Source organism: Symphodus melops (assembly GCF_947650265.1).
Source record: "Symphodus melops genome assembly, chromosome: 19".
Lineage (NCBI taxonomy): Eukaryota > Metazoa > Chordata > Actinopteri > Labriformes > Labridae > Symphodus > Symphodus melops.
This window is the reverse complement of record NC_136709.1, coordinates 3,220,025-3,241,614: the sequence shown is the minus strand read 5'-3', so window position 1 is coordinate 3,241,614 and position 21,590 is coordinate 3,220,025. Positions and strand designations below refer to the sequence as shown.

The window sequence follows — 21,590 nt, the reverse complement described above, 5'->3', positions numbered from 1 at the left end:
TTCTGGACATTTCTTGAGATGTTCATTTTGCTGCTTACCATCTGGGTGTGGTTATGTTATTTCTACAGTATGAAAGGCAATCCTCATTTTGACATCTTTTTGAAGCCTTTATTTGCTGTCTGTTTCTGTGAAGCTGCTCTTAAGTTAATTATGTTAAGTGTAATTGACTTGCACACTTGTTTCGCATTGTGAGCTGGGATTTCTTAACACCAGTAGCAAATCTTCACATCTCAGGAAGTGTTAAAGGGAATTCTGTACTTTGAAAGTGGTTGTATTAGCATGCACTGAGGAGGACAGACGTTGGCACATTGATCGTAAGGTGAACATTTTTTTCGAGACATCATACTGGACAGTAAACTGCCTACGCATGTCCCTGCTGGAACTTGACATACAGTACTTATCGAGGTTCAGTCTGGATTTGGTTGATGTGGAAAGTAGCTGTCAGTGGTAAGACTGTAAAAAGTATTATTACTCACAATGGACACTATGTCCTCACTCTGGAACCTTTTTTTAATCCTTCGATTTGTCAGCATCATACTTCTGCTTCATATTCCTGTAGGGGATCCCCTGAGGAGCAAACATGGACGTGTGCAGAGTGAAGGGAATTTGGACCGAGAAAGGAGATGATAGCTGCAGGTTAAGGTAGTGGAAGATCTGTCATGGACTGTCATGACCTTAACAAGCAGGTGTTGACACATTTACGCCAAAAACAAGTCAGGGTCAGAGCACCTCTTTAAGATGAACGACCTTGAATGTCTTGGACAATGTTTTCAAGCAAAAGAGAAAGAGTTAGTCATGACCCAATCACAGCTCAATGACTTTACTCCTGACAGAAAAGAATCTCAGCCTGTGTTACAAGCTAATCGTCGTGAGGATAATTGATCTCTTCTAGTTTGAAACCACCATAATGTGTCAGCAGCCTACAAACTATGGCGTTAACAAAACAACAAGAAGTCTATAATCAGCACTTTGTCAGTGAATATTCATTTCCTTTGTTTATCTCCTCCATGAGTAACCCTTCCTCCTCCAGTTAATAAAGTGTAATGTGTTTAGAGTGACTCACACCCTATTTCTGTCTCCTCCTGGTCTCAATGTGACTTCTGCTCTCCCAGTGACCATCTAAAAAGCAACACCAGCTTTTGTAGAGCCGCCTCCATGTGTTTACTGCTCATTGGTTACACATGGTGTGGCTTTTGTCTTTAAACCAGCAGGAGCAAGAAAAAATAAGAATCAAAGGAACATGTTTTTGTTGTTTCAATATGGGCTTTTTTGTATTTCAAACATTTGTATTAGATCCTGATGAGTCAGTCTGGTACAAAACAGACCCAAGACCATTACGATGTGATCTCTCCTCATCTCTTTCTTTCGCTCTCTTCCCATCCAGACTCCAATGAACCAGGCATCTACACGTTCCCACTGTGTTTTTACAGTTCACCTGTGCAGACGTGAGCCGGGCTCGGCGACCCTGCGGCGCTCGAAGCTCCACCTGGTGGACCTGGCCGGATCTGATAGGGTTAGCAAGACTGGCCTGAATGGGCATCTGCTCACTGAGGCCAAGTACATCAACCTCTCCCTCCACTACTTGGAGCAGGTACAAGCAGACACTTCCGACACATGCTTTTAAAATAATGTGTTGAAAACAAAAAAAGGTTCTCCAACAGTTTCCTATATTTGCTATGTTAATGATTTCCTTAATCTGTTGAGGGTAAATCCTGTACTTTTAAATTGGACTGTTTTTGCCAAAGATGGTCTCAATGACTCCTGATGATTTCAGTACAGTTTGAATTGATAAATTAAAGGACTATTATCCTACAGGAACTCTTCTTTAGAGAGATTTCCACTGAATTACATTACAAAATGGCCGTAGTACGATCAGACATGAAGGAAACATGTTATGTTGAAGTGCTGGCTTCTCTGACAAGAATACAACAGCCAGCATGTCCTCCTTCTAACTTTAGATTCTGGTCCTGAATGATCTGCATTTGTTTTGTGTAGCAGAAATGGAAGCAGGCGAGCAAACTGATTCAGATACTGTAGAAGTGATACTAGCCAACCTAAAAAGCCTTAGCATTTACCTTAGAAACAGAAATGTGGTAAAACTAGGATGAATGTTGGAGATGATAAAAAAATGGAGAGAAGTTAAAACACAGAAAGGTTTAAGAGGATGCAGAGCTGGCAAAACACTGAAGCTTCAGTGTCCACCACATGTACCACCTGCATGCACATCGACTCTATGGAAGAGGAGGGGGAGGACTCTTTATTATTTTGAATTTGGACTGCAGTACCCATTTTCAACGCTAGGTGTTTTATATTTGTCATCAAAAGAAATAACTTCTCCTGTCAGCAGGTAAAAATAGGCTGTAATGAGACAAGTAGGTCCACTTAAAGTGCATTTTTCTGGTACTTACAGGCTCTGGTTGTTATTACTGTATTTAAAAAGAGCAATGTTGATTCCAGTTTAAAAAAAAGTGTCTTACTCTTGAAAATAAAGCTCTTGTTTTAAATTGTTCATTACTGTCATGTTTTGAGGCACTCCAAAACATTTTGAGCCTGTCAGTGGAAAAATCTAGAACTTTTAGTGGCAATCTTTGCAGGCACGGTATAAAGAGTTGTGACACACTATGATTAAAAAGGATGATTATGCCATATTGGGAAGTTTAATATTTTCCTTCTGGCTCTCTTTCTTCACTACTGTTTTTGTTTCATGATTCTCTTCTCAAGGTGATCATAGCTTTGTCAGAGAAGAACCGCTCCCATATACCCTACAGGAACTCCATGTTGACCTCTGTGCTGAGGGACAGCCTTGGAGGAAACTGCATGACCACAATGATTGCTACTATGGCCGTGGACAAGAGGAACCTTGATGTAAGGATCTATCAGTCTGTCATGTTCTGTCCAAAGATGACTTAGGACTTATTGTAGAAAATTGTCTTTCTGGCCTAAAAGCTCCTCTTTTCCACTTTTTATAAACTGTTTGTTTTACAGGAGTCCATCTCTACGTGCCGCTTTGCTCAGCGTGTGGCTCTCATCAAGAACGAGGCGGTACTGAATGAAGAACTGGATCCTGCCCTGGTGAGAGAGACACAAAAGTTTAGAATGAGCACACAATCAAACTGCATAAACATGACTTACTGAGCTGGGTTATTACAGCTAGACCCTCCTGATACCAACAAGACCCTTAACTTGATCTGGTGGGTCTTCCTCAGGTTTCCAACAGCAAATTAGTTTTCCAGCGTCAGACAGTCACTCCGATGTAAGCAGTTTTCCACCTTTGACACGTGTTCTCTTGTCTGTCTTGTAATATTTAGACTGCTCACAGGTCCTGTTTGCATTCCTCTCCCCGTCTCGTTTACATGCCTTCAGTTCTCTTTCAGCATATTTTATCAAAATACCTTACTGCCTTTTGAGGAAGAATCCAGCTGGCAACTGGTTTGTGTATACGTGTACGGAGACATCGAGCAATCTCAGCCCAGATGTTGGCTGTCTGACAACACAGCGTTACATTGTTCAGCCTCACTACCTGCATCAGTCCTTCAGTACCTTTATGTAGATGCATTACCTCAGAAACACCTGCAGGGAACATCTTTAGTTTGTCGCAGACAACTTGAACCCCTGAATGACCTGATCACATTTTAGAGAGCAAATGTGTCTGTGACATTTTAACAACACCTGGAGCACATTTCATTTAATCCGTTCGTTTATCAATCCTTCTCAGAACACAAACAGATCTAGAACAATCTTCCCTTGCGTTCCCCTTTACAAACCTGTTCCAAAGAGAGATGTTCTCTTAGTTAATGGTAATAGATTTCAGAGTTTTTCAAATATTCTGATATTAAAATAATTCCCCCATCCTGGCTTTTTACACTGACATTCTATTGTAAACACTGACTGATAAAAACCACAACTTGTCCAGTCAGCTGAGGTATAAAACAAATAGACAGAGGTTTTAGTTTGAAACAAGACTGGGCATTCTGTTTGATTTGATACATATAATATACATTCACTTTCTTAATAGTAGTGATCATTCTTTGACTTGAGAAGTGTTGGAGATGTAAAGCTGAAAATGATTTCGTAATAAGAAGCCGTAGCATGGGCTACAATGCGGATAGTGCTATTGCCTCAAAGCAAAAAGGTTTCTGGTTCCAATCCCAGGCTGGACTGGGCCTTTCTCTGCCGTGGTCGCACGCTCTCCTCACTCATGCTCGGGTTCTCTTCAGGTACTTCAGCTTCCTTCCAAACTCCAAAGACATGCTTCCTAAGTCAAGTGGTTGTTCCTAAATCAGCCTTTAGGTGTGAGTCTGTGTTGCCTGGTTGAAGTGTCAGACTCTTGATCGACTAGTTTTCCCAGCTTCTTACCAGAATTACAGCTTCAGCACATAGCCCACAACTGTCATGGTTTTAGTTTTGTATTTCAGAGTTTGGTTCGGTTCTCATTTTTCCCTCGTGTTGTTTCCCTGTGTGTTAACGTTCCCTAGTTGGTCTTTAGTGTGTCTGGTTGTATTTAGTAAGTAGTTATTCTTGTGTTTCTCTGTTCTTGTGTGTCTTGCTACATTCTGTGTGCCTTTAGTTCCATGCTTTACTTTGTAGTTCTCAGTGTTGTCTTTCCTGCTGTCAGTGTGTTTCCTGATTTACATTATAGTTCTTGGGTGAAAACGTCACAGGGTTAAGGAAAGGTGTGAGGAGAATTCATAAAGGACTTAGGAAAAGGCGATCACGATGTTTTGACAATCCGGCCGCACTTTCACTCTGTGACGTCATAATAATGTGACGGCGGCAGAGGTTAGTGACGCGAATCTGCCGGGGTGGAACTACAGTTTTCAGATAATGGACTACAAAAAGCTCATCTAAACATGTTTCCCCTGTGCCTTCTTACCGGTGAAATAATCCTAAAAACCACGGGGTGGGAATAAAAATAAAAGGTAGGCTTTATTAGACACCAGGAAACTTCACTTTGATGGCTTTATAACATCAAGATCACGTTTAGAGTTCACCTCTGGGTTTAACATTGATCAAAGTTGTTTAAGGTACATTATTGCAGTGCTAACATCCCTTTTCCTTTTCTCTTTTTATAAACAAGGTTTTATAGGCCGATTACAATTTCACGTATTAAATCATCATCAAATAACAGCAAATCATCTCCACAAACATGATACACGAATATATAAAAGCAATGTTCACTTTCTTCACACACAAACAATAAAAAGAAATGAAATAAATTCAAAGGCTGTGATTAATTAGAAGTCAAATCAATGTGCAGATTGTCTCCACACTTCTCCTCTGACAGATCGTTAGCTCCGTGTTCTCCTGAGTCCTGATTGCCCTGATTGTCCTCACCTGCCTTATTAGTCTCAGCTGATGTCTGATTAAATCATGTCTGTTTAGTCTCTGTGTGTCTTTACGTCTGTGTCAGTTGGTTTGTAACCTGTCGTGTGTCGTGGTAGATGTTCGTTCATGTCTCCTGTTCCTCATGGCTCCCTGTGTTTACTTATTTTGGATTCTGGATAAAGTTTTGAGTAAGTTTTTGCTTTTGCCTTTTCCTTTAAATAAATCTTTGGGTCCTCCTCCCTGTTTTTCAATCCGCAATGTGACAACAACTCCTGAATCCTCACCCTAAACAGTGTAAAAGATGATTGGTGGATTGTTGCATCATATGTTTTGCTGAACAGCCTTATATATGATCCATATTTCCATACCTGCCTTTTGTTAAATTAAAAACGTTGTTCAATGATTACACAGGTAAGCCCTTAAAAATGGCTTCCATCCTTTACTGTCTCTAAATACTTTACTTCTCACACCTCCTCTGTATGGTGGTGAGTCAGGAAGCAGACCTGGGAGTTGATGTAAAAAATACATCCCTTCAGGGCTCTACTGTACAGCAGTAGTTCTCCCCTCCCACTGTGACCTGCCTCAGGATCAACTGCTACTGTATTACCGCTACTTAGACTTGGCTGGCCACTTGCAAACCCTGCAGAGGTATTTTTAAGAGAGTCTGCGGCCGGCGCAGTAATTGTGACAGAGTCTGGCTGTTCCTTATCCTGTCCAGCTCTCTTACAGCTTCAGGAAAAACCTGAACTCCGCGGGCAAACGTCTTGTCTCCGTTCATAACTGTGAAGTGTGTTACTCCCGTCTCGCTGTCTCTCCTTCTATCTCCCCGTCTCATTCGCTGATGAAAACAAAAAATAAAAATCAGCAGAGCATTTTGCAGATTAGAGTGATGTCATTTACTGTGGTTCGGTGTGACAGTCAAAATCCCATTTTGTTCCCCCGTCTTCAGGCACACTGTCTATTTGCCAAGCAGGCTGTTATAATTGATTTGAAAATTTGAGCTGGCTTTTTCAAATCTTACTGTCACTGTTTAAGACATTGCTCAGACCACATGCTGCCGTAATGATGCCACCGACGCTTCAGCCTTCAAATGCATTAAGACTGAACAGCAGGAAAGCAGCCAGACCAGACCAAACATTTAACAGGTCTCCGGTGGAGGGAAAAGAATGAGGTGTTGAAAGTTGACCGTGATCAAAATGAAGTCAGCCACAGTGACCAAACCTTATAAGGCTGGCTCTTTTGTTTCCTCTATAAGCACTGAAGTCAGTCTTAATCCTCCAGTTAGAGCAGGAAGATTTTAGTCTGCAGCTAAGAGAGTTGTCATCAGTTTAAGAAACTTCAGAGGTTTCCAGCACCTTGCTATAACCTTGATTCTGAGTGCACTCGATGGAAACGTAAGAATTGTTTGCAGTGCACTGAGTTTGTTTTCTGCCTAATTGCCATCAGTCGTTTCTGTCATTCAAAAAATGTGATCTTAATGTGTTGTAATGCAGCTAAGCAGAGGAAAATAAGAGGCTTGGTGACCCTTCTGAACCTGGACTCTCCCTTCACTTAAAGATACACACAACATTGTGCTTGAGTAGACAGCTCTGATTAGCACATACCTGTGAATCAAACACAGAGGCCTGCCTGCAGCCCGGCAGGGAGACATGTCAGGGAAGCGTGTGTGAAAAAATTCCTGTGGGAGCTTTGCTCTCCCAAGGTCCCTGCTCTTTCTCATGTGAGTGGTTGATGTTCACCATGCACTGAAGGTACTTTGTAATTGTAGTGGTGTGGTAGAATCTCTACCTAAATGGTGCCATGCACAGAACAGAGCCCATCTGTTATCATTTGTTGTGGGGGGGATAAATGGCCTCCTGAGTTAGTATGTGGGGAAACTGTGACTCCTCTTCCTTCATTAAAAGACTCCCCGTCATAGCAGCAGGTCTGTGAGTGGCGCACTACGTTAGATGCATGCATTTATGGTGTAAACTGCGACATACTGCTGAGCTAGCTGTTCACTGTGGGTGGTTTTCTTCACAGGAGGGAAAGCATTTATTCAAGAGGAAGGTTAATAGTTATTGCCAAGCAACATGAGAGCAGGCCTCTAAATCCTTGTGATGGGAGCCGTGTCTCCAGCAATGTCCGCTCATCTTTGTAACGTTTCGTTTCCTCTTAACAATGGTGATATTTTGATGGATAGCAGACTGTTGCTATGCTTAATTGGCCCATCAGCCTGTGAATTCAATGCTTACATTCAGCGGGTGGACTGGCATTTGGAAGGAAGACCTATTTTACAAATATCAGAGTTTTTTTTTTTGTTGTTGGACTTTTTTGCCTTTATTAGAGAGATACGACAGAGACAGAAATCAGGGCGAGAGACTGGGGATTGACGTGCGGGAAAAGAGCCACAGGCTGGATTTGAAACTGGACCGCACGCGTTGAGGACTATATCCTCTATACATGGGAACGCGTGCACAATCACTGCACCACCAGCACCCCAATTTCAACGTGTTATTACCTCTTGAAATTGACCTTGTGTTTTACACATGACACATGGAAATCCATGTCACTGTCAACCTGTCTCTATGCTGTAGGGGCAACTCACCTCTTCTGTGTGATGGTGCTTGGGCCCATTCAAGGCTGCTTGTAAGATTATTATTCATTTAAAGTGAGGCCTTTTTTTTCTGCAACATGTTTTGTGTTTACCAGTAAACTCGATGGTGAGAGCGTGAGCCACAGTCTCAACACAGCTGGCCCTGGATCAACTCTAGCCTTGGGTCCTTTTCTGCCAAGTTTCCTCTCTCTCGCTCTCTTGTTTGCTCTTGCTGTTGTTTATCTTATTGAAAAAGGCAAAATTTAAAACGAATAATGCATTAATCGAACGTGACATTTCTGTTCATGTATTGTTTTTTGCATCAATCATTTTTTATCTTTTTGCATTGTTTCGTTTCCAAAGGCCCGACATCATCAGTCACATGGCCTGACTCATTTCTTTATTCGGAGCGTTTGAAAGCCTTCCTCCGGTGCTGCGGTACCAGTGTGGGTCTCTCCGCTCTGAAATAGAAGAACGATTCTGCTGACCAACAAGTGGCGGTCAGTGCCTCAGGATACAGCTGGGAGAATTACATCAGACCAAAAGTTCCAAAAAAGAGATACTGGGAGTGGTGCTGGTGAGGGACGGTTCGCTCTGATGTTCAAGGTTCGAAAATACGATACGGGCTGGATTAGGGATGAAATTTTCACTGAGCTGAGTGGCACCCGAAACCAAACCGCACTGCAGGTCTGCTTCTCCTCAAGAGCGTCTTGAGTTGAGCATGTCTGACTTGATGACGGGTTTTGACTTTCCTGTCAGAAGTTTGTTTGTTAGAAGAGTGGCTTCTTCTCTAACTCCGTCCTGACCTTTGACTCCTGTTTAGTTTTCACAGATTTTTGGCTCCCTCACAACACAGTGCCACCGTGAGACTGAGGGACACGGTCGCCACTTTCTGTTGTATTGACTCTTTTCAGTTCCAGTCACTCAGTCTGCTGTAGTATTTTGCGATGTGGTCAGACTCAGTGATGGTAGTTAAGTGGGATTTACACTGAAGACAGAAGTGGGTCATGTAAGAAAAAGAACAATTGCTACTTGTTATTTCTGGTGGTTTAGTATGTTATTTTTTTGTGGTGAGATTTATGCAGAATTTTATTTGAACTGGGTCGGCTTTCTTTTGTGTAACTAAACTATCCACTGATTCTGCTCTTGGCCTGTTTTCCCCACCATTAATCGGTAATCACAGGTCTCTGCTTTGACGTGATGTTGAAAGGGTCCTTCTTCTCTTTTCTTGGGCTGATTCCTCTTTCTTCAAGAAGTTTGGCAAATGCGTCAAAGAACAGTTAAGATCTTTTTTAATATCCTGCATAAATAAACCAAACCCTAACTTTTTTAACGATGCGGTCCCTCAGGGTCGTGGCCCCTCTCGCATTTAATCATAGCACCTAAAGTTCAAGTTCTGGCACACTGCGAGAAGCTGCTCATGTTAAATTGGCTCACCTCTAACCTCTTGCTCCTGGTGTGGAGCAGGAGATTAGGACTTAATCCCACTTAAAAAGTCTGCTGTCACACCAACACAGAAGACTGAAATGTGAAAAGCACTGTGAGGGTTGTGGGGAACAATGAATGGCCATTGTTGAACTCATTCTGCCTTACATTAACATCTGCTTTTATAATACCGCGGCCTCTGTTTCACTTTGTTCTGATGTATTATGATCATTCATAGTAGCACATGTCCTGATGAGGGTTAAAACACAAACCAAGCTTTTAAACCAATTTCAAATGACTCTTGTTCTCTGGATGAGCGGCTGTTTCCAACATCAATCGTTAAGGCTACATCATCGATCATCTGAACTGACTGATCTTGTGGGTGCGAGGTAGCTAGATAACATCTAATCCTTACCCAGACTGACGTGAGGCCACTCAGTCTGACCTCTCTGAGCGTGGAGCCCTTCAGTAGAGGAGAACAGAGGAACCACATGCTTATCTCCAAAGAGCAAAGTTTCAAAGTCCACGGGTAGCTGTTAGCTTGAGCCACTAATCCGCACAGGATTCGGATACGATGTTAACATTGAAATTCTTCTTTTTGGAGCTTCAGAAACTATTTTTATCCAAGACTGAGTGACTGAGTGAACTGCAGTTCGCTACAATGCTAGCAGCAAGTGTTAATGATTCTGAAAGACTTTCGAAAAACAGAAGATTTTGTTTTTTATTTAATTTTTTTTAATTTTTTTCCTTCTCATTCAATAAATAATTTATTGATACTCAGAGTGGCCTACCGTTACCGCAGTAGCTCAGTCCGTAGTGTTGGGAACCAGAGGATCGCCTGTTCGATTACCGGTCTGGACCAAAAATCTTGGCACTGCCGAGGTGCCCTTCAGCAAGGCACTGGCAATCCCTCCCCTCCTCCAACCAGCTCAGGAGTGCCTGCTGGGGGCCGCTCTCTCACTCTGACATCTCTCCATTAGAGCATGTCCATAGGAACCTGTTTGTACATGTGTGCGTCTGTGTGTGTCCATGATTTCCCAAAGAGTAAAAACCTAATTTTCCTTCGGGGATCAATAAACTAAATCTTCTTCTTTACAAGTTGAAACTGTGGTTTCTAAGTCTGATTCAGTGACCTTTACCCTGAATTGTACCTGATTACTAACGTCTTAAGTTTCCTAGAAAGGTCAAAGTGAGATGGGTAAAAAATGGACTTCTGTAGCAAACACAGTTTAAAGCGTGCATCTCATGCGTCACAGTTTTCATAAAGCTCCTGTGAAGATCTTAAACCGGTTTAAAAAAGACTGAAATATTGATTTGTCTTTATTAACAACAGAACCACATTTTTTATTTATTTTTTTTCAGTGACAGAGTAAGTTGTGAACAGCAGCGTGCACAACAAAGATTCTTCATGAGTGACACATTTGGCTTTTAAAGAAAAAGAGGTTGAGATTATTTTTGTTAGAGACTTTACTTAAACATAATCGGGACAAAGGCAGCAAACAGAGAAGACAAACCGCTTTGGGACACCAAAATCGGCACAAACCGGAAGTTTCTCACCGGCGCTTGTCTAACAAATGCTGCAACAACACACCGCTCACGCATCTTGAATAAAGTTGTACTGTTATTTTTCTTACTGTAACTAATAACTAAAGGATGTTGTATTAACTGTAAGTTCTTCTCATAGATGAACAGTCTGTTAACTCATTTGTCATGTTTGTTCCTCAACATTTCTTGATGTCATATCCTCTGTTGTGAAAGTGACTCTCCGCGACCATCCTGTGCAGGCACACATTAGAGATCCCACTCCTCTGGGATATCTGTGGGATGACGCTCTCGGCTGTTTACACGACTGTGCCTCTTCTCTGAGAATTTCTGACATTAACAGACATGCTTGCTCTAACTGTTTTTTGTTTTCACAGAGATTGCTATCTCAGTCTGTCTTTAAGAAACTATGTCTGGAAGTGGTGATATAATTTGCTTTTTTATAAATACCGTAACCAGACACGGACAGTGGTTACTATTGGGAACCTGCCTGTTGGCTCAGTGAGCCGGCCTTAACCAAACACGTGTGGACAGACGGCAGCAGAGGGCTTTATACGTTCTTTTTTGCCACTGTAGCTGTTTAATTTTATTTTTTTCATATATATATATATATTTGGCTTCCTGTGTTTTCTCGCTGGAGCATTCAGTTGTCTGGAATCACTTAAGTTTGTCCTCAGAATGCATCAGGAAGATAAGCCGCAGGATCATTTTCAGAAGGATTGTCTCATCAGTTGGCAACAGTGAAATAGCCGCTGTCTGTCTGTGTGTGCGTTTGTTTTCTACTCTAGGCTGTGAGTAGTGTGCTGTTTGACATTGTATGACATCAGTTGACCTCTGACCTTGCTCTTTTATGTGTGTGCGTTCCAGCTAATAGCACGTTTGAAGAGAGAGATCCAGTCCCTGAAGGAAGAGCTCGTGATGGCGACAGGAGAGCAGAGGGACGATGAGCTAACTGTGGAGGAGATCCAGAGGTATGCCTCCTATTATATACTTAGTTTCATGGTCCATTACATCCAGTTAGTCTGCTGCTGTGTTAAAGATATGTCATGTTCCTAAAATCAGTTAAATATGCTCTGTCATTCAAAATCAGCTGCATCAAGATGAGATTACAGTCTATCATATTTCTGCTTCAGACAGCAATGAAAGGTCAAAGAACAAGATCAAGCATTTTTCTACAATGGCTAATAGCTCACATGTTGGCTTATGCGTTAAAGAGTTATACAGTTGCATGTTATTATTGCATCCTTTATGCTGCTTTGATGCAGGTTGCTTAAGATTTTCACAAATGAATAAGAACTCTTTCTGTGGTCCAGCCTTTGACCACCAAGCCCCATTTCAACCCTGTGACAAGCTCTGCTAATAGTAGAGCCTGATAAATGTGTTTTCAGACTGAAACAGATGGACAATGGAAATATCTGATGTACCAATGTTACTGACAGTAATATTTTTAAAAACAGTTGAGATTCATTTGAGGGCATTGTGCCTCTATTTGACAGGACAGTGAATAGAATAGGACAGTGGGGAGTGACAAGCAGGAAAGCGGCCACAGGTCAGAGCAGAATCCAGGCCACCTGCCCAGAGGACAACAACCCCCGTACATGGGACGTATCACAACCACCATCTTATCCATCTGCACCCTTAAATGTTTTTAACTGTAATCAAAATCATACTTTCTACATGGTCAGGGTTTCATTTCCACACACATACTACACTACATAGTATAAAGAAAATATTTACTATGATTATACATAGTGAACTTGTGAAAGTAAGGCTCAAAGCCTGATTAGAACTGTTGCTCTGCCTCACATGTTGAAAAGACAGATCTTAGAGGGATGTGAAGTTCTGCTGGACAAACTGTGATGACACCTTTTCTAAATCAACCCATGCATTGTTTTCTTGATTATACATCCAACAAAAGAAGTTTTATATTAGCCCATTAAAGAAAAGTCATATAATCCAGCACCCATTAATCTGTTAAAGTTTCATGTTGGCCAAATTGTTTAAGCCAATGAAAATGTCTGTTTAGTATGCCTGCACCTCATTTCACCTCACAGCACTGTAATCCTCTTTAAAACGCTCTCCTTCACATAATCTTCATATTTGCATTAATGCCAAAGCAGATGTGTAAAATGTTTTTTTTTGTGTGTGTGTTACTGTTGGACCGTGTTATAAAGTAAAAAAAAAAGGCACCTGATGCATTGCAGCTTCAGTTGACATTTTGGCAAATGATTCTATCTACAGATTTACAGGGAACAGATGAGGGGAGTCAACAAACTCCCTCCAAGTCCTGAAATGAATCAAAAAACTCCCAGAGGAGCTCCCAGGAGTCCTTACAATGGTTGGACAATTCATCGCTTTCAATGACATCACACACTTATTCAGCATCCTACATGGCGGCCAAGAAAGGACTTCCTGCTGCTGTACGCCACGCAGACGTTTTCAGCCTCTGTTGCCACCTGTAGTAAATGTTTCAATCAGTTAATTTTTTATTTTTTAATGAACAACAAACAGTAATGCCCAAGAAAACTAACTGAAAGTGACAGCTGACAGTGATCCTGATACTTCTGTATAATTACAGTGGCTAACAGTAGCTTAAGTTAGCAAATAAGCCCTCACTTGATGATGATGGATTTTCTTGCCCTTCACTTTCCAAACCGTAGAATCAACGGCAACAACCAAAATACATGAAGCACTTGGATCATGCAGCAGAGGGTCAGTAACCATCACCAAAGTAAAGTTATACATAGTAAGGGTCTCGCAGTATATCTCAATACAAGAGTTTTTTTGTGGAAGCAGGTCATGTAAACATCGCTTTGAAAAGATGGAAAATTAAAAAGCCTGTGTTGCAGCTCTGCAGTGTGCTCGTTTTGCCCTCCGAGGTGAGGCAGTCATCTCAGGACAGTACAGACGTGAATCACTGCGGACCTCAGACACGGGGACTTTTTTGGATTCTAATCGTGTCTGTCAGACAAAAAAACCCCAAATATTCTTCAGCAAATATGTTTTATGCTCTCAAAATATTTGAGGCCTGCCTTAAGTACCTACGTGACTTATGCTGTTAGACATGGATGGATGCGGAGTTGAATCCTTATTCACTGAAGCCTAACCAGAACTAATGGAGTTTCCCAAGACACTCTTTCTACCAGAGCTGCTTTTTTTTTGTTTTCGTTCTTCATTGGCAGAGAACCAGTCAGTCCGGGCCAGAGATCAGGCCTGAGGTTTCATCCACCTCAGACATGGCTCATCACCATCCAGTGCTGATGTATTTACCGCCCCATGGCCCCCAGTCCCTTTTTTTGTTGTTATTATTTCCTCTCTAGCCTAATTATTATCTGCCATTTCCCATCAGTCTGTGGTCAAACTCTCACACAGAGCCTTTAATGATGCCTGTTTTGACCGAAGTCGCTGGACATGCTGTCTTTTTTGTTGCTGTTTTTCTCCTTGGTTTATGCGTCGACTCATCCCCAGTGCTGAGTGAGTGCACATTTCCTGCTTAATTTGTTTGTTTCAGTTCCAAACACACGTCCTGCATATCCAGACTTTCACAAACTGTTTCACAAACCTCGATCCATCTCTATACAACCTCCAGGCAATTTCAAGTATTTTTTTTTTTATTATTAGTATAAAGCTACATTTGTTAGAAAACACATCACCTTGCACCTTGAACCAAAATATTTCGAAACTATCAAGTTCTTGCATTTGAAGGATATGTTTTCTCATGGAAATGTGTCACTGAAGGGCATCCTCGAGAGTCAAAATATGAAACGCAAAACACCCACTGATGTCCTGCAGGACCCTGAAACAAGACCGCTACGTTTGTTTTAGATCCTTTGTCATGTAAACTTAGCGTGTTTCTACTCTGAACACGTTTCAGTGGAAAATACAAACCGCACGCTGCTGGCGTGTCTACATTAGATCCGTCTGGACCGTTGCCTTCTGGTCTTTTCCAAGGACCTGATCCCGAGCTTGAAGAACCAATGTTTGGACTAACGTTCAGTTATAGTTTATCAACAGGTCTGCTCGGTGGACCTGGTGCACTCGTTTGAGTAAATAGTTTTCTTTGACCAGACCCTCATTTTAAACAGGAGACGCACTCCTGATATAGATCTAAACTGTTTTTGAGCGTGTGGAGAAGGATGCTAACAGAGAATGTGGCATTGGTTTCAGCTTTGACAGGTCAGTAGGAAGTGTCTGAGCGTGTGTGTGTGTGTCTGTGTCTTTGTGTTTAGGTTGGAAGAGTTAGTCGAGGCCTTTCTTGAGGACCCCGACCCAGATGTGACACTGTCATTGGGAGCAGACATGCGGAAAATCCAATGCTGTTTCTCTCTGCTGAAGGTGATGTATTTACACGAGGGTCTCCATGCACTGTATTTGCACGCATGTCAACCTATGTAACCTCTCCTTTTTTTTTTCATCTGGATGTTGCATTATGTCTTTGACTCTTCTTTGCTTAATAAGAGCCGCGGGCCATCACCATACTAGTGAGCTTATGAGAGAACCATTTTATTTCGTGTTCTGTTAACTAGTTTGTGTTTGAGTTGTGTCTTCATTATAAGAGTGAGCGGCTACAAGATAAACTGATTCGATCAGTTCAGTGTCAGAAATGAAACTTCGGTCAGCTCAGCACTCACAAACTGACCTTTACCTCCCCTAAAGAGCTCCCTCTACTGTCCTCACATGGAACTAGTCTTACATTTGAGTCAAGTGTCTTGTCCTTTTCTACGTTTGTGGTAAATAATTGTTTGGATGTTAACTGTCACATACTATGCATCCTCTTCACAGTTAAAGCTGGTGATTGATAAGATCATCTCCTCAGGTCCCGCTGTGATTTAGCTGGATATTGTACACCTTTCTGAAGAGGCTTTAGCTGGAGAGGAAAAAAAAGACAGCTTCTTCCTGCACTGTTTGTTTTCCCACAGCCTGACTTAAGTCTAGACACTTCATGCTTTCCTATTGTTTGTCATCTAATTAGAAGACCAGTGCAATGTGACATGCAATTGTTAATGTGTGTACAAACAAGAACTCTCGAAGAATTTGCACAACAGAAGAGAATGTGGTTAAAACATCTGAGCTTCTCATTCTGACGTGAACACCAGTGCAGTATTCCTGCTAATTTTAGCGGATTGTTAAAATCATTGACTCACTGAAGAGTTCATTACAAGTAAATCAAGTTCAATCAGCTTTATTTATAAGGTTGATGAGTTGAACACGGTATACTATTTATCATTCCTTAAGGTTAATTAAAATAATTGATGTCATTGGTTAGTAAATGAAAACAAAAACAACAATAGTTAATCAGTTATAGCAAACGATTTAAATGTGATTCTCTTGTGATCAAATCATCGAGTCGAGTAAGACATGGTTAATGATGGCTGAGCATTGAAAGATATTTGAAGATGTTGGCTACAGATTTATCGGGGGGGTTGAGGGAACAACGTTGAAAACAAAAGCTATAATAAATGAGGATCAATCCATAACAATGAAAACAAGCCTCTTCAAGAACTACAAAAAAGCACACACACACACACACACACCACCAAAATCCTGAATGTCTCCCGTGTACTTTCCAAAAAGAGTGAATGCTTGATGTCATGTTTATTTAATGCCCAAGACACTTGTTTTTTTTGTGCAGATTTATGTGGAAAAAGTTTCAAATGGCATGTAGTTTTCTGAATTTCAATAGAAAACACATTTGATGTACTTATTTGTTTTGGAAAAAAAAGTCTTATTGGTGATAGATTTAATCTGATATTTGCCAAGCAGCAGCTGCTCAGTGAGCGTCGGGGATAACACTGCTGTGCTCACTCTGCTCCAGCACTCCGATTCGGTTCAAGTTTGAGCATCACTGAGACATAGATCCAGACCCCTCTGCAGCTTCTGTTTATCTCTCCCTCAGTTTGTTATGACCTGCTCTCTCTATCTGATGTTTGGTTTACATTCTTTGAGGCATCACCCGTGATGGAATTTCTACAGACATTTGGATCTGGTCTCAATTATATTTCTTTTTCCATCCTGTTTTTATGCTGGTTGAATCTTTAATGCTCAATACTTAACATGTCCTTGTGTCAGGATGAGACTCAAACGTGCAGATTTATCTTTTCAGCACTCAGATGAAGCATCAAGGTGCAGCGTGACCTCAATGATCATGCAGTTGTGCATCATTGATTTAAAAGCCTGTTCATCAATCATTCCCCCGCCTATTTTCAGATTTTAGAAGAATTTTCAAACTGTCATAGAAATATGTAAATGATTATCACGTTTTTTTACAGAACAGACTTCTGAAACCAAAATCCAAATAAAGGCATCCTGAGATTGAGGAAGCTGAAATCAGCCATTTTTATCTGTTATGCTTCAAAATGCTGCTTTATGACAGATTCATGTACTACTTATTGCAGGTGTAATGGACAGTGTTTATGTTGTTAAACTCAATGATTTAATTAAACATCATTGTGGTTCCATACTGTAAAGTTCAGTACAGTCTGACAGTTTATTGATACGGGGCGGCTGTGGCTCAGTTGGAAGTCAGTCGTCTCCTAACTGGGAGGTCGAGGGTCAGTCCCTATCTCATGTAGCAACAATGTGGTTTAATCGTTGGCCAAGACACTAACCTCCCGCTGCTTCGTCGGCAGCGTATGAATGACATCTACTTCTGATGGTCTCACTACATACCAACCTCTGCCTTCAGTGTGTGAGCCGGTGTGACAAGCAGTGTAAAAGCACAAGTCAGAAGATTAGAGAATAGCGATACAAGCTCAAGTCTATTTACCACTTACAACACAAGGTTCAATTAGCTGGTGATTCACCCCGACATCACCTAACACAAAAAGAACTAAACACACCATTGCTTAACAAAGGGAAATGCAGCGTGGCTGATTGGAAGATGAGAGAGAGGAAGTTCCCCCTGCACTGATGTGATGTCATCTTCATCTTTAAAAGGGAGGAAGAACTCTATGCAGTCAATCATCAGCGGAAGTGGGAAGTTGATCTTCCAATCAGCTCCTGGGACTGGCACACACACAGACACAACCAACACAGCCAATCTATAGCCGAACATAATCCAGAAAAATACACATCAAAACCACAGTCGTAACACTGTCTACAACCAGCCTCCTCCCTCTTCATATTTCATATCAATTCTCTTTTTGTGTGGCTTCTGTGAGGAAAAAAGACATTTCAATCCTTTTACCACTTGTCCTGAAACCTGGATTATCATTAACAGTTTTATTACAGACCGGGGAAACAAGGAGTTTAATTTGTGTTTAGAGGATCTTGTGGAATTTAAAAGACTTTCCATTCCTTTCTAAGATCATACTGCAGTTCATTTCTCTGCTTATTTACATCCTCAGCCGCTCAGTTGTTGAAACGATTTGTGTTTCTCAACAGCAAAGATGCTTCTCTCTACCCCTGACCACAGTAGAGAGAAGTCTGTAATTTCCTGTAGAAGTCTCATAAGATAAACATTTTAATAAAAGGTTGTGAAACGCACTGGTTTGCTTTGTTAGTCAGGAAAGGCCAAAGAGAAATGATTGAATCATTGAATTAATCATAAGGTATGAAACATATCTATTAATACATGCGTTGGGTAAAGAGAACTTTTGATTGGCTGCCCTTCTTTCCCTTTTATACGCTTACATTAAAATACTTTTTGTTTTGTTTTTTCATGCAGTCAATGATCATGAACAAGCGAGGAGGAAAGAAACCCAGTGATGACAAAGCGTCACCAGGAGTAACGCTGAAGAGAGAAGCCATTGAAGACATCAGCCACAGTGCAGCAGAAGTGACCAAATTCAAGGAGATGCTGACACAACGGGATAATGAGATAAGTATCCTTTTACATGGTGTGGCGTGCTGCTCAGCTCGGATCAAGCCTCCACCACAACAAGGGTTTATTTTTCTTCCGGATGATGCCCCCTTGACATATAAACGTTATTTTTCCTCTAGTTTTTGGTGTGCAAAGGGATGACTAAAGCAGTACACCGCACACTAACAGAAAACGTGGTCAAGTGCCATTTAAATGTAAAAAAAGCACGTCTGAAGGAAGCATTGATGATGGCAGTTTTTGAACTCCTATCGTTGTATAAATACTCTTGTTGCTGCCAAGAAACTACACTCTCCTCCTGAGCAGATCATGGAGGTTAAAGTCACTCTAACCTTAGCACAGGTCACATCACAAGAAAGTCTGGAAAGATAATCTTAGGAATGTCACATGATCAGGCCAATTGTCTTGCAGTGTGTAGGGCGGAACTTTCCATCAGTGCTGACCACATACACACACATTTACACACTTTGGAGCAACTTTTGGAGTCTTGACTGTGATCGTCTGTGGACTGCAGGAGTTGGCGATTAAAGGGCCAAACTTTCAATTTAGAGATGACCTACCTTACCACTGAGCCACAGCCATGTCTGATGTCAACACTACTGTCAATTTATGCGTCTCCCAATCGTTGTCTGCTGCTTCTTGGAGTTATTTAATCAGTGTTGCTTATTGAACAACTTTTGTGTTCTCTCACTGATGGAGCAAAGTCATCTGCACTGGATAAGTCGACGGAGGGTGATATCATTTGGTTGAATGAGACAATATTTGATGAGTGTGTTTGCTAAATAAGCATTTCTTTGATTGCATTCTTTAGAATGTTTTGCTTTTGCAGGTCATTGACATAATTCCAAATACAAAAACCTAAAAAAATGCCTGGATTAATAATTTGTCTAACAGACAGAATGTGTCTGCTTCATATCATCGGGCGAAGAATCTGAGTGAACTGCCTTACAGTATATTGTTTGACCGTCGTGTACGTACTTTAGGAATTTGCACTCTGCATTGACAGGCATGAAGAAAAAATCTGCAAAAACAAGGAGAAACGACTAGGTTTCAACTCCTGCTGGAGTGTGTATCAGCATCCAGCTTCAGAGCTTAATCATCCTCACTGTTGATGCTAAAATCTTCATTGGGGAAAGGAATTTATCGTAAAGTAAACCTGCCTGTGTTATTGCATGGTAGGATTACAGTGTTTCAATCCATGCATATAAAGTATGAAATGTAGGCAGCTTTGCATTAATAACAATCGGCCCCAAAAACACACACAGAAATGTGGTTTCAATGTGTACGTTCAGAAAGATGTTCATCTAATGACTGCAGTTCATCATCATTTCTATTAATCATAATTATGGTATTTGCTTTCGAGTATGATGTTTCTAATGGCTTTATGGGATTATTCTTCCCTCAGACAGTCTTGCTGCAGCTTGTCATTACATCACAGCACATTAGTAGGAAAATTGAGATGTCTCCTTGATTATTTAGCCACGAAAACCTCAGCGCTCCAAAATAAACAGAATATTATCATGCAGATATTTCATCGTAGTGTTTCTTGGATTGAGCGTCTGTAATGTGAAATCCTCATTTCTTTGTACATTTTTCCCCTCAAATGTCATACACTGCTTGTCAGTGGATGTAAATCGGATGCCAGAGTTGGGATCGTGCGTGTCTTGAAGCATATACTCAGGCCAGTAATGCTCACGCTCCACTGAACATATTGCCATTGTGCAGTTTGTATATAAAGTTGAAGTAGCCTAAACTGTCAATCTCTCACACGGGGTGGTCCGTCTGCAGCATGTAATTCTATAACCTGGGTTGACCAAGCCGGTATGGGTGATGTCATTTCCAGCCAAAGCCCTTATAACTATCTGTACTCTGACCTTTTCTACAACTTAAGCCTGTATCCGCTAATCACAAGGTTTCCGTGTCTGTTCAACTCCACCCTCTCCTACTCTGCTAAAAGCGTTACGAGGAGCCATCAGTAGGAGGCTTACTGTTCCCAGGCTGATGAGTCCACACAGAGTTAATTATGTGAGAGCTAACTGTAAAACAAAAGGATGCATCCTTACCCCCTGCCCCCATGCACCGCTGATTCTGTGAGACGAGCACCTGGTAACACTTAGAGTGATATCACATCCAACCCTAACACCACGACTGAGTTACGAGGAGAATTAACAAACAATTCAACATTGCACACGCATTAGTTTCGCCTGTTAAAACGCCTATTAGCCCTCCAAACATGTGCTTAGACTCAACATTAATTCATAGAGCTGCAATGAGGGAGAAAATCCCTATTTTAAAAAAAAAAAAAAGCCTATAAACAATACTAAATACTATCCATAATACAATTGCCCACTGGATCTAAGTTCTATACATCACTAGAGCCAGAAATTACAAATTCATTTTCGGACATTTCTTTTTCAGTCTTTTCAAGCATACCATTCTTCTGAGATTGATCATCAGAAAATGATTTAATTGTCAGCCTTTAAAAGTGATTTATAAATAAGTCCTCCACTCTGACAATCCAAGTAGATTCTTTTTGTTCACCTGAGGGTCACTGTTTGCTGATTTTGGGACTTAAAGAGTCATCTGTGTTGCACGTTTATGTGAGAACTTTGCAACCATAAAGAAATGTACCAAATTTCAAATTACCAACAAACAAAGATGCAGCTAGATGTTTGTTTCCAGCTGTCAGCTGTTTCTGGATATCTTTAAATCAGTGCTCAATTTCCTAAACAGACCTCCTGTTGATTGGAAACGTTTGCGCTGCATAATCTGAAAGTGAATAAATATTTTAGGATAGGATAGGATATAACTTTATTGATCCCCAATGGGGAAATTCGGGCGTTACAGCAGCAGCAGCAGTGCAGAATCAAAAACAAAAGTCAAAATCGAATAAAAAAGTAACAA

General features: G+C 41.1%; 1 protein-coding gene across 2 annotated transcripts in view; it reads left to right on the top strand.

Moving 5' to 3' along the window:
• The window catches only part of kif6 (kinesin family member 6), a 67,274-nt gene that overhangs the window by 16,108 nt on the left and 29,576 nt on the right, over positions 1-21,590 (top strand). For both annotated transcript variants that reach the window (XM_079369899.1, XM_079369900.1), the window contains exons 7-12: positions 1,385-1,591; positions 2,722-2,865; positions 2,986-3,072; positions 11,735-11,838; positions 15,097-15,202; positions 18,534-18,690. In XM_079369899.1, coding sequence (XP_079226025.1) covers positions 1,385-1,591; positions 2,722-2,865; positions 2,986-3,072; positions 11,735-11,838; positions 15,097-15,202; positions 18,534-18,690 — 805 coding nt within the window. The remainder of the gene's footprint in view (positions 1-1,384; positions 1,592-2,721; positions 2,866-2,985; positions 3,073-11,734; positions 11,839-15,096; positions 15,203-18,533; positions 18,691-21,590) is intronic.